General features: G+C 48.0%; 1 protein-coding gene across 1 annotated transcript; it reads left to right on the top strand.

Annotated features, from left to right (window-relative positions):
* Positions 1-3,305: 3,305 nt before the first annotated feature.
* LOC145793689 (uncharacterized) lies at positions 3,306-5,067 on the top strand. Its single transcript, XM_082876552.1, has 3 exons — positions 3,306-3,323; positions 3,919-4,663; positions 4,958-5,067. Exons 1-3 carry the CDS (start codon positions 3,306-3,308, stop codon positions 5,065-5,067), a joined length of 873 nt encoding a protein of 290 aa, XP_082732678.1.
* The last annotated feature ends 8,732 nt before the right edge of the window (positions 5,068-13,799 follow it).

Here is a 13,799-nt window from a genome sequence, read left to right as displayed (position 1 = left end):
CAGGATGAACTCATGCCCATTTGACCCCTTCGGAGTGACAGCCCCGATCACATCAATTCCCCAAACTGAAAATGGCCATGGCGAAGTCATGTTGTACAGCTTTGATGGTGGGATGTTCATGCGGTTTGCATGGATCTGACATTTATGGCATCGCCAAACAAAGCTGATACAATCTTCCTCAATGGTGGACCAGTAGTAACCCTGTCTGAGGATCTTCCTGGCTAGCATTACCCCGTTCATATGTGCACCGCATTCCCCTCCATGGATGGCCTCCATCAGGCGCTTCGATTCTTCAGCTTCAACGCACAGCTTATGCATTCCCGGATGACCTCTCTTATACAGCTTACCCCCACAGATGATGAATTGAACGACCATTCTTCTGATTGTCCTTTTATCTTTGGCATTTGTCCCTGGTGGATACGCCTCCTTCTCCAAGAAGTTCCAAATGTCGTAATACCAGGGGTTCTCGTCCTGAACCTCATCTATAGCAGCAATCGACTCGTAGGCTGGCACAAATTTCTGGTCAATAATGACTGGACGCATCCGAACTCCAAACGGGATGTCTATCATGGAAGATAGAGTTGCTAGTGAATCTGCGAACCTGTTGTTCTCTCTTACTAGATGAGCAAAGTTTAACTTCTCAAACCAAGGAATCAACAAGTCTAAGGTCTGGTGGTACATTATCATCTTTTCTTCTTTGACTTTCCAATCTCCTTTTGCTTGAGACACAACAATGTTCGAGTCCCCGATGACGTCCAATCGTTTTCCCCCTAGTTCTAGGGCTGCTTCTAAACCGGCAATGCACGCCTCATATTCTGCTTCGTTGTTTGAGACTTTGAATCGGAGTTTGAAGGCTAGAGGGATACGGAAATGGTCGGGTGCTATCCGCAACACCCCTATCCCATACCCGTACTGGTTTGACACTCCGTCAAAGTACATCGTCTAAGTTTCATCGTCGATATGCAAAATGGCCTCATTTGGGAATAAGTACTCAACTGCTTCACCCCCTTCCACCGGGTGATCGGCTAAGAATTCTGCCACTGCTCTTCCTTTAACTGACTTGCGCGTCACATATTTCAGATCGAATTCGGAAAGCAACAACAACCAACGAGCCAGCCTACCCGTAAGTGCTGGTTTCTCGAAAAGATATTTGTTGGGATCCAGTCGTGAAACCAACATTACGGAGTGAGCTAACAGGTACTGCCGTAGCTTCCTGGTAGCCCATACCAAGGCTAAGCAAGCCTTTTCCAACGGTGTGTAACGGGTCTCATACTCTAGCATCTTCTTGCTCAGGTAATAGATGGCTCTCTCCACCTTGTCCTCTGATTCTTGCGCGAGCATGCAGCCCATTGTAGTCTCAGTCACTGAAAGGTACAATATCAACGGTATCCTCGGCTCTGGCAGTGACAACACGGGTGGGTTCTGTAAGCATTCTTTGATTTGTTCAAAAGCAGCTTGGCATCGGCCGTCCCACTGGAACTTCGTTCCTTTCTTCAGGAGACCAAAAAGTGGTTCACAAGTCAAGATTAATTTTGAGATAAAACGCCTTATGAATCGCACTTTACCCAGAAAGCCTCGTACCTCCTTTTCAGTCCTTGGTGGTGGCATTTCTAAGATGGCCTTGATTTTGGAAGGGTCGACTTCGATACCTCTCTGTGTAATCAAAAACCCCAGTATCTTTCCCGTTGTAACACCAAATGTACACTTCTGAGGATTCAGCCGCAACCGAAATTCTCTGATCCTTTGAAAGAACTTTTGCAAGGCGGTGTAGTGGCCCTCTCTTTCTTTGGATTTCACAATCATGTCGTCCACGTACACCTCAACCTCTTTGTGGATCATGTCATGCAATATTGTGGTCGCAGCCCGTTGATATATAGCTCTAGCATTCTTCAACCCAAACGACATTACCAACTGGCGCCGTCTGTGGGAAACCTTTCGCTCTATCAGTGGTTGGCAGCACCATCAGCTGGTGCCGTCTGTGGGAAACCTTTCGCTTCGTGCGCTAGTTGTGCTCATTGTCGCCGGAGACCCCGATAACCCCTACCTGCCACCCACCAAGGTGGATGGTCACAACTAGATCCATGGTTTCTCACCACAATGTTGCCGACCACCAAGCTGACCCCCCTAACCCAAACAACCCACCGCAGTACTTCACCGAGCTCACCAACAGCATTAACCACCTAGCCGAACAAAACCAAGCCCTGATCAATGCTCTACTTCAAAGAAACCTTCCTATACCTTCTCCACCACCTCAAGATATCCCACCTAACCAAGAACGAGCCCCGAGCCATCCTATCCAACAGTCCCACCCATCCAACTTGGAAGGCTTGCGACCCCCTCCCCTCCGATATGAACCCACCACCTCGGGCCCCACATCCATCGGTCCAGGCACCCACCTCCAAGGGAGAGGCCAGCAGTGTCCAGCCTCCACTGCATTCCTGTGGTGACAATGTTCCTTTCTAGGACGCGGAACTTCGCACCATGAAACTCTAGTTTCAAGGAGTCATGCAGAACATACAGAATAAGCCATCTACCACAGTCAACACACCATTCGTTGCCTCTATCAGGGACAAACCCTTACCTCCTAAGTTCAAAATGCCCTCGCTAGACTCTTTTGATGGCACAACGGACCCGGTCGACCATTTGGAAACCTACAGGACCCTCATGGTCCTCCATGCATTCCCTAACGAGATCATGTGTCGGGCATTACCCATAACACTTAAGGGGTCAGCTCAACTCTAGTTTAGTCAACTGCCAACAGACTCTGTCTCTACTTTTCAGTACCTAAGCGACTCATTTCTCAGCCATTTCATTGGTGCCCAGCACCAGCGGAGTCCGGCAACCCAACTCCTTAACATCCGTCAGACCGAGGGGGAGTCGCTGTGCAGCTTCGTCACCCGTTTCAACACCGAAGCCCTACAGGTAGCGGAAAACGACGACAAGGTCATTCTCAAGGCTTTCATGGTCGGTCTACGATCATCTGATTTCCTTTTCTCCCTCTCCAAAAACCCTCCGACCTCTATGGCAACCCTACTTTCCAAAGCCCAAAAGTACATGAACGCCGAAGACTCCCTAGCCACCCGACAAGACCCTACAGCCAAAAACCCGACCCCTAGAGAGAAGAGAGAGGACTCTAAAATCAGAAACACCCCGTACACTCACCAAACACCTCAGTATACTGACCGACCTGCCTGAGCCGACCGGCCGGCACTTACCCGACCGCCCGGCCGATCCAAACGATACACACCCCTCAATTCTCCCATGGAACAAGTCCTGAACCAGATCCAACGAGATTATCCCCTAAAATGGCCCCAACCGTCACGGTCTCCTTTCAACAGGCGAGACCAGTCCAAATACTGCCACTTTCATCAGGACCACGACCATAATACCGAAGAGTGTGTTAACCTCAAAGACCAGGTCGAGGGCTTGATACGCCAGAGGTGTCTCAGTCGGTTCACGGCAGCCCACCCTCAACAAAGTCAATGGACTGAACCTACCAGAAACAACCATCGGTGCACCCCTTCTCGACAGCTCACACAACCTAACCAAGGTTATGATAGGCCCCTGCAGCAACTCCGGGCACAAGGCAACGTTGCCCTTCCGGTTGGAGAGTTCAGTGTTATTGCTGGCAAGCTTGCTTATGGATGACCATCCCGCTCGACTCAACGGGCAGAGCTCAGAAAGATAAAGCAGGGCTCAGATAAAGAAGTTGCCACATTGGACCACCCTTTCAAACATCCCAAGCAATAGATGGAGCCCATCACCTTTACGGAGGCCGACTGCACAGGCATCCGTTACCCCTATGACGACCCCCTCGTCATCTCTACCCTCCTCTCCAATTACAAAGTCAGACGAATTCTCGTCGACAATGGCAGCTCTTCAGACATTATCTTCCTAAACGCTTACCGCTGGCTCAAGGTCGGGGAAGAAAGTTTGTCCCCTCTTCAAACCCCACTGGTTGGCTTCACTGGGGATCGGGTGACCTCCATAGGCTCCATCAATCTTCCCATCACCATTGGAGAATACCCGCGGCAGACCACAAAGTTGCTCACTTTTCTCATCGTCGACTGTCCCTCTACTTACAACATTATCCTCGGTTGCACCGCCCTAAATGCTTTTCAAGTTGTCACATCCACTTTCCACCTAGCCATAAAATTCCCTACTGAGCTTGGGGTCGGCACTGTGAGGGGAGAACAGACCGTAGCCAGAGAATTTTACGTCGCTTCACTTAAAGAGGTTAAGTTGAAGGAGGCAATGATCATTGAAGGACTCGACGTCAGAGATGAAGACGGGCTAGTCAGAGGGGAACCAGTGGAAGAGCTCATCGAGGTCCTCATTGACGCTACAAACCCGACAAAAACTGCCAAGATCGGTAGCCAACTATCCTCCCAGGCCAAGGATGACCTTACAGCCCTCCTGATTGAGCACAACGACGTATTTGGCTGGACCCACTCCGACATGCCGGGTATTGACCCCTTCTTCATCACTCATCGCCTCAGCATTGAGCCCCATTTCCGACCCTTCTGGAAGTGGCGCATCTTCCACCCGAAATGCAACACTCTCATTGCTTCTGAAGTAGATAAGTTCCTTGAGGCACAATTTATCAAAAACGTGGACTACCCCAGATGGCTGTCAAATGTGGTCCTGGTTCGAAAAAATAACGGTAAATGGCGACTCTGTGTCGATTACTCCGACCTCAACCGAGCTTGCCCCAAAGATAGCTATCCTTTTTCCCACATAGATCTACTTGTCGATGCCACGACCAGTCATCAAATGCTCAGCTTCATGGATGCTTTCTCTGGCTACAATCAAATTCTGATGCACCCATCGGACCAGGAACACACCTCCTTCATAACTGACTGGGGGACTTACCACTATCGTGTCATGCCATTCAGGTTGAAAAACGCTGGAGCGACTTACCAATGGTTAGTCAATGCCGTTTCTCATCACCAAATAGGTTGGAACATGGAAGTATACGTTGACGATATGCTTGTTAAGAGCAAACTCTCCTCTGATCATCTGGCAGACCTGCGGGAGACCTTCGACACCCGCATAAGTATCAAATGAAGCTGAATCCGGACAAATGCGCTTTCGGCGTCAGATCTGGGAAATTCTTGGGTTTCATGGTCAGTCAACGGGGTATCGAGGCTAACCCCGAAAAGATCAAGGCTCTGATAGAGATGTAGTCACCCAGAACAGTTAGAGAAGTTCAGAGGCTTACGGGCAGAGTCGCCGCCCTCAACCGCTTTATTTCCCACGCAACAGACAAGTGTCTCATATTTTTCAAAGTCCTTCGGTAGGCTTTTGAGTGGACGATAGAATCCAAAAAAGCCTTTCAGTAATTGAAGCAGTGCATGGCCAGCCCCCCTTACTTTCTCAGGCGATCACGGGTGAGCCCTTTTTTCTCAGGGAGGACAGCTCTGTCCAGCGTTCGATCTACTACATTAGTCGAGCTCTTAGGGGAGCAGAACAGAACTACCCACTGCTTGAAAAGATAGCCCTAGCCTTGGTCATAGCCTTAAGACGGCTCCGACCTTACTTCCAGGCCCACCCCATTATTGTCCTCACTGACCAACCTTTGAAGAAGATAATGCAACAACCAGAGTTGTCCGACCGACTTATGCAATGGTCAATCGAGCTCAGCCAATTTGACATCTCCTGCCGATCTCGAACAGCGATCAAAGGGCAGGTTGTCGCTGATTTTATCCTGGAATTCACTAATCCCACTCCAACCACGGCCCACCTGCCCAAGCAATCCAATACTGAGGCAGAAGACCCCCACTCTTGGATCCTTAATGTCAATGGATCATCCCGCAAAGAAGGCAGTGGGGCTGGCCTCCTTCTCATTGCCCCCGAGGGTGGTTATTTCAAGTGCGCTCTCTATTTCTTATTCGACGCAAGCAATAGCGAGGCCGAATATGAGGCATTGATCGCAGGTCTCCGCCTAGCCAAAGACATTGGTGTAAGCCATATCCAGGTGTTCAGCGATTCCCAGCTCATTGTCGGCCAAATTACGGGAGAATTCGAGGCCAAGGAAGACACAATGCGGGCTTACAAAGATATTGCACTCCCTCTTGTTCGCCTCTTCAACACTTTCCACATTAAACACATTCCTTGGACGGAAAACTCCAAGGCAAATAAAATGGCTCAATGAGCTTCTGCCGACCAGTCAGACCTTAGCCATGGCGTCCGTCTTGAATACCTGACCCATCCGGCCATTTCTCCGAACCATCAGCAAGTCCACTTCCTCCAAAATGAACCTATTCCATGGGCGGCAGACATCTTTCTGTTTTTTACCAATGGGAGTTACCAGAAGACAAACAGCAAGCCGCTAAAGTCAGAGCCCGGTCGTCCAATTACGTCCTCGTCAGCGGCCTCTTATACAAACAGGGATTTTCACACCCATACCTCAAGTGCCTCAGCCTAGTCCAAGCGACCTATGTGATGAGGGAAGTTCACGAGGGTGTATGTGGTAACCATTCGGGTGCCAGGTCGTTGGCCCATAAAATACTCTACACCGGTTACTTCTGGCCTACTCTCAACCAAGATACCACTGAGTTCATGCTTAAGTATGACAAGTGCCAGCGCTTCACCAACATCCCTCATGCTTTGCCAACAGAACTGATCACACTCAGCAGTCCATACCCCTTCGCCAAGTGGGGCATAGACTTAGTCGGTCCATTGCCCACTGGTAGGGGCCAAACCAAGTTCGCTGTGGTCGCCATTGATTACTTCACCAAATGGGTAGATGGGGAACCCCTCGCCACAATCACCGAACGCAACACGACCAGATTCATCTGGCAGTCGATTGTGTGCCGATTTGGAGTCCCCCAAGCCATCGTCTCAGACAACGGCAAGCAATTTGACAATGCCAAGTTCAGGAAATTTTGTGCAGAGCTCCACATCCAGAAGTGCTTCTCTTCTCCAGGCCATCCCCAAGCCAATGGGCAAGTCGAGGTCACCAACCGTTCTCTCTTGAAGATCATCAAAACCAAGTTGGACACCGCTAAAGGACTCTAGGCTGAGGAACTGCCAAACATACTCTGGGCCTATCGTACTACCGCCTGAACCCCTATTGGGAAGACCCCCTTTCGCTTAACATACGGCGCTGAGGTGGTCATCCCAGTTGAAATTGGCCTACCAACACCGAGGGTGCTGAACCTAGAGCCAGAACTCACCGAAGACTTGCGTTGGGCTGACTTAGACTTGATTGAGGAGCTCCAAGAGACAGTTGCTGTCAGACGAGCCTCATATCAACAAAAAATGAGAACATACTACAACCGTAAGGTTTGACCGAAGGAGTTCGCAGTCGGGGACCTAGTCTTGCGTGAGGCAACTCGTGCCACAAAAAATCCAGCTGTGGGCAAGCTCGTCGCCAAATGGAAAGGGCCTTACGTCGTTAAAGCCAGACCTCGCCCAGGCACTTACCGACTCCAGGACATGGAAGGTCGAGACCTCCCTCACCTGTGGAACGCCGAGCACTTGAAGCGTTATTTCCAATAAAGTGTCATGTCTCATTTTTGCCTTGATCATTTGCTGTATGTCCTTTTTGACCATCTACACATGTGGTTATTTTTGTCCTCTTCATACATGGTGTAAAACTTGTGATCAATAGGCTATGCCTTAAAAGACAATGGTTTCATGGCTCCGTTATCAATGTTGTGCTTCAATAACGACTTGTTAAGCTGAGTTAATTAAAGCCTCAGCCAGACTGAGCACGAAGAGCTCGGCCAGACTGAGTTACTTAAAGCCTCAGCTAGACTAGCACGAAGAGCTCAGCCAGACTGAGTTACTTAAAGCCTCAGCTAGACTGAACACAAAGAGCTCAACCAGATTGAGTTACTTAAAGCCTCAGCCAAATTGAGCACGAAGAGCTCGGCCAGACTGAGGTACTTAAAGCCTCAGTCAGACTGCGCACGAAGAGCTCGGCCAAACTGAGTTACTTAAAGCCTCAGATAGACTGAGCACGAAGAGCTCAGCCAGACTGAGTTACTTACAGCCTTAGCCAGACTGAGCACGAAGAGCTCAGCCAGACTGAGCGGCGGTCGACCGGACTGACCATAAAGAGCTCAACCAGATGAAGGGCTTTCCCCGCAAGAGACTTAATGTTACAGCAGCCAATTTTAATGATTTAATGTTACCCCATAGTGGCCATACTTAGTCAAAACCCAGCCCATTTTAGCAGTATCTATATTTTTAATCTCACATTTTCCACATAGTTAACATTTAGGTCCATAGTTGTCCAAGTTAGTCATTCATCTTTTATTCTTTAACATTTTCATGTACGCCCCTTTTTAATGATTTTTGCATCGTGGCTTTCTCACAAGTTAGGCTAATCTGCGCACAAGTCTTAAGGGCAACAATAATACAAAAGACAAGTCATCTCATTCCCCAAAACTTACGATTACATACAACTTTTTACAGAAATTACACGTAACCAAAAAAAAAATAAAAACAAAAAAGACATACACAAAAATAAACACAAAATCAGTCTTCTTCACTAGAGACCAAGTCTTCCTCCTCAACCCCATCATCCAGGGGGGTCTAGGCAACATCGTCTTCATCTATTTTCACACTGCTGAAGTCTAAGTCTGGGAACAGTCCTTCTGCTTTACGTTTGAAGGTCTTCCAGCCACTGTCCCAGAACTCAGCCATCTCGTGCTTATAAAAATCTGACTGCTGAAAGCTTTGGATCACTTCTTCTTCACTCCTATTTCCAGCGGCCGCTCCCGACGGCCCAGCCCCTCTATCTCCCTCTCTCGCCAAGGCCCTGGCGACTGCGGCATCAATGGCGATCTGGAAATCAGCGGACTCCTTGAATTGCTCTACCGCCGCCTTACACAGGTCGGGGTACGCCGCTCTTTCAGACACCAATTGGGTCCTTTTCTCCCATAGGGCCTTCTCCAACTCAGCAATATGCTGATCTGCTTCTTCCTTGTCCTTGATAGATTGGGCGCGCAGATCTTCATTACAGGTCATAGCCTCATCCCACCTTTCGTTGGCAGTGGTGTAGGCTTTCTGGACCTCCTCCAGCCTCTTCTGCTCGCCAGCTAACTGGAACTCTAGCGATATAACATCGCGATGCTCCACTTCAAGCTCTGACCTGGTCGCGACGAGCTCGGCACTAGCTCGCTCCGCCAAGTTCCTGTGCACCACCGCCAATACCTCCATGACCTTCGCTCTCTGTGTATACTCTACCCCTTTGCACATGTCTTTCGAGCGCTTTCCTTCTAACTTGCTATCTCCTCCATCAGCTTTTGCAGCTGCCCCTTCACCCCTCTCAGCTTAACCCTTAGCGGCTCTATCTCTATTTTCACACGTGCTGATTTATTCAACAAAGCAGCCGCTAAGGTTGCTGCCTCCATTTGGGCCGAGCACAACCCCCTCAAGAGGTCGGCCTCCCCTAACCGTGCCATTGACCGCACGGCAGCGTCCTCCAACACTCCAACTAGGCAGTCGACTGCCGCTCTGGCTTTTCCCCCTTCCTCCACGGAGTGCCCCGCCAACGCGCGATCGTGTGGTACAACGCATTCGTCAGCGCGGCATTTGTCTCTGGCGTGCTAGCCCCGGTCTTCTTTCCCTTGGGGCTGGCGGTCACTTCTATTACAGGCACTGCCACCGCCGTTTGGGCGCTCAGGCTCACGTGTTCTTTCAACACTTGGGCGCTTGGCCCCTGGCCTTCTTTCGCCACCTGGGCAGTCTCCAAGTTTTCTTTCAACCCTTGGGCGTTGGGACCCTTATCCTCCTTCGTTGCGAGAACGATCTCCCCTTCTGGAGCTGCCCTCACCCTTCCCTCATTCGTTTTCTCCACCATGGAGACGTTCTCACCCCCAACTTTCATCTTCTTCACAGCAGGAGCACCCTTTCCCCCCTCGCCAGCCGCCCTCTTCTTCTTTGGCTTCTTCAGCACTGCCTCCACTTCCTGTCTGCCCCTCTCCTTTAACGGATCTACTGGTGGTGGCTGTGGGGCGAAACTAGCTAAGACTTTGTCACCCAATGGTTTGGGACACGGTCGGACCGGCTCCTTCATCACCAGTTCAGGGGCAGGCCCTAACTGTGCCTCCTTATACTTTTCGGCTCTGGCGAAAATCTCCCGCTCCTCCGCCTCCTCCGCCCTTCGCCTCGCCTCCACCTCCTTCGATGTAGGGTCTCCTTCAATCGGTTGCGGTCTTAACCCCAAGGCATATAAGGATGAAGGGCGGAGCAAGTCGTCCCATCTGACACCCTCCTTCTCCATCCACTCCTTCACCTGTTTGACCCTCTTTTCTGCCTCCATCCCCAACTTCATCTCCACCGACTTTGTGGGGACCTTCCATATCATCTGCACCCCTTCCGCCCCATTTGCTGATACGAAAAGCCACCTCGGCCTCCACCCCTTTACAGGCGATGGCAGCCCAACTACTAACCCCTTCCCCGTCACCGCCTACAAAGTCACCCAAGTCTCTTGCTGACTAGATGCTTTGTAGCATGAAAAGAACTCTTCGACTGTCATCGCCGATCCGTTGGTCGCCCGTGGCCACGCGATAACGCAGGCCATTACAATTTTCCATACATTGGGCATCAATTGCCCCTGCGTCGTCTCCAGTCAATCAAGTATCTCTACCACTACCTTGGGGATAGGCAACCTCTGCCCCGCCCGCAATGCTTCTTCGTACAGGGCAAACTCTGCTGGCCGTACATCTGACGCCCTCTCCTTAGAAGTGGGCACCCTCAAATCTATCTCAACCGGAATTTGGTATTTCCTTCGTACCTCTTCCAACTCCTCCACTGTAAATGTGGATCTATCTGGTTTGGTGTGCCAGTGGTCCGGCTCCACTTGGCTTATAGGCCTAGTAGCCGCGATCATTGTCATCGTCGGAAGCGGAGCCCGCACGACCTGACCAGCCCCCCTCTCCGCCCTCTGCTCCACCCGGTATCATTCCGTCAAGTCCACTGTGTCGTCTTCACCCAACGAATCAAGCTTTGCGACAGACACTTCCTTTTCAGCCATTTCTCCTACGTGTTTACGTATTGTTTCGGACGCTAGCAAAAGGAAGTTCGCAAAATGTTGCAAAGGTGTATTACTAGAAACAAATGAATTTATTTCTGGGACGTGTTGGTTTTTTGCAAAAAGATAAGTAAAACGGATAAACCCAAAGGCCCACGGCTTACCCGTTTTCCAAGGGTCAAGATTCAACTCTGCCAGTTTGAAATATTTCGAAAAACTCCCGTCCCTCCCTTTCCACTACCCTATATCACCCCGTCCCTTCACTTCGCATCGATGCGTCACCTTTCCCGCTAAGGGATTGCGCTACGTGTATGACCACGATCTCTACTTTTTTCCTCTCCCTTGTCTTTTCCATTTCACCTCATCACGTGCTACGCCGTACCTCGAGCCCCGCGTGCCGCCATTTCCCCTTCCCACTCGGTCACCCTTCGCGGTCGGCCCCCTCTCGGTCGACCTCCCTCTCGGTCGACCTTCTCACTCGGTCACCTCTCGCGGTCAGCTCTCCTCTCAGTCAACCTTCCCACTCGATCACCCCTCTCGGTCGGCCCTTCTTTCAGTCGACCTTCTCACTCGGTCACCCCTCGCGGTCGGCTCTCATTTCAGTCGACTTTCTCACTCAGTCACCCATCGCGGTCGGTCGTCCTTTCAGTCGACCTTCTCACTCGGTCAACCCTCGCGATCGGTCCTCCTCGCAGTCAATCTTCTCGCTCGGTCCCCCTTCGCGGTCGGCCCGTTTCCCTTACGATCTTCTCTCTAACGACCTCTCACAACCCCTATTTTCTTCTTTATTTCCTTCGTTGGAATAAAGCTGCACTTGGAAAAGGGGGACTACTGACATAGGTGGGCCTATAGGAGCTTTTGGCCCATTACTCAGAACTCAATACATAATTCAAACACTAAAGTCCAACACTACTGAAGCTCAACGTGACATTAAGGACCAATGACATTTAGACACGTGGTAAGCGAAGAACCAGCCACATCAGCAGACAAAGATCCTGCAAAGTTATTGCGCTACACATCAGCCATTAATGAGCTTCCCTACGGCATTTATTGCGATAGCCCTTCACATCGGAACAGAACAGCCTCACCATGAACAAGGCAAACTATGACATAGACTTTCGGCCAACATGACGGCTCGGAGTGGACAAGGAAATGATGAGCAATGGATATAAGCAAGCTTCTAAGACAAAGAAAATGTTAAGCTTCTCTATCACCAATCTATCCCTACGTTCAACCATCCTCTCCCTTCTCTAACTCGATCGTCGGAGAGTTCGTTGGGGGGACTACTTGTTCCCCATTGGACTATTTTGCAGGTTTCACGGTGGGTCCTACAACTAGGCAACGACTTGAGAAGTGGTGTGGACAGTCCTGACCCGCTCCATCGGTGGTTGGCAGCACCATCAATGATGATGATGATTGCGAATATGATCATCTTCCGATTTTTCCTTTGAGGTTTCGTTCGACAGAAATTATTTTGACTAAATTAGTTAATAAAGACAAAATTTATTAATTTAGTTAATAAGATAAAATGTCACATTCAAAATATAATTATTTTATTTTTTCTCTCACAACCATCAAATTAACTTAAAAAAAAGTCAAAATTTATTTCAAACATAACTTTTTTAAACTAAGTTAAAATACTAAAAAAAAATAAAAAATAAGTTCATTCCAAACGATGGCTAAATCTATTGACCTTGTCTGGGAAGTAGACTATTTTAGTTAGCTATTTAATTTTTTTTAGCTATTTTAACCTGACTAAACTAGTTATGTTTGGGAAGATAGCTTTTTTTTTTTTAATTAATTTGATGGTTGTGAAAGAAAAAATAAAATAATTATGAATTAGAAGAGATATTTTGTCTTATTAATTATTTTAATTTATATTATTTTCATTGACTATTTTAACCCAAAAAAAAAAAAAAACTTACCAAACAAGCCATAATAATGAAAAGGTCTTGTGATGGTGGTTGCTGGGCCATGTTTACCTATTCAAATTCGAATAAGATTTTTTTATGTCTCATTTGTAAAAATAAATTGTTATATTATTTTTTTTTACTTTTTTATATGTTTCTTAAAAAGATATTTAAAAATTAATAAAATAAGTGGTTTCTAAACGAGGCCTTAGTGCCGGCGGCAAGGGGGGAAGGGAAAAACGACAATATGTTAGGGATTCGACGTCAACTCGGATGGTTGATTTGACTGATGGCCCAGGTTTCTATGAATCCACGTGAACTCGAAAGTAGAGCACGTGGCACACTGTCTTTGGGGGTTCGAACGCCTTTGGGCAAACCAAGCGTTAGAACTCGAGAGCAGCTTCAGCGTTAGAACGCCTTTTTTTTTAGGGTCACCATGATCCGGATTGATCCGAATTGATGGAAAATTAAAATTAATTTTTTGAAAAATTAAAATTAATTCCTTTTGTTTAAATCGTGTAATTAATCCGAATCAATCTATATAAATATAAATTGGATCGATTTAAGATTACAGATTCACATGATTAAATAATAAAAAATATATATATAGAATAATTTAATTTTATAAAAACATAAAACATAGTATCATATTAGTTTCACAATAACAACATGTCTTTCCATAATAGCGACATATTATTCTAGAATTTAAACGACCATAAGAAAACTGGTTTCACCATAAGTATTCAGATCATTACAAATTAAAACTAAAAACCAATAAACAAAAACAATAAAAGAAGATATTATGCTAGTTTAGGTTTGGGTTTAGGTTTTACATGAAATAAGAGAAGATACTATGCGAGAGGGTGTATAATATAAATATAAAATGCATATGGTCCGGATCG

The sequence above is a fragment of the Camellia sinensis genome, chromosome 6, assembly GCF_055761805.1.
Source record: "Camellia sinensis isolate YWXY chromosome 6, ASM5576180v1, whole genome shotgun sequence".
NCBI lineage: Eukaryota > Viridiplantae > Streptophyta > Magnoliopsida > Ericales > Theaceae > Camellia > Camellia sinensis.
This window is presented reverse-complemented; position numbering and strand designations above follow the sequence as displayed.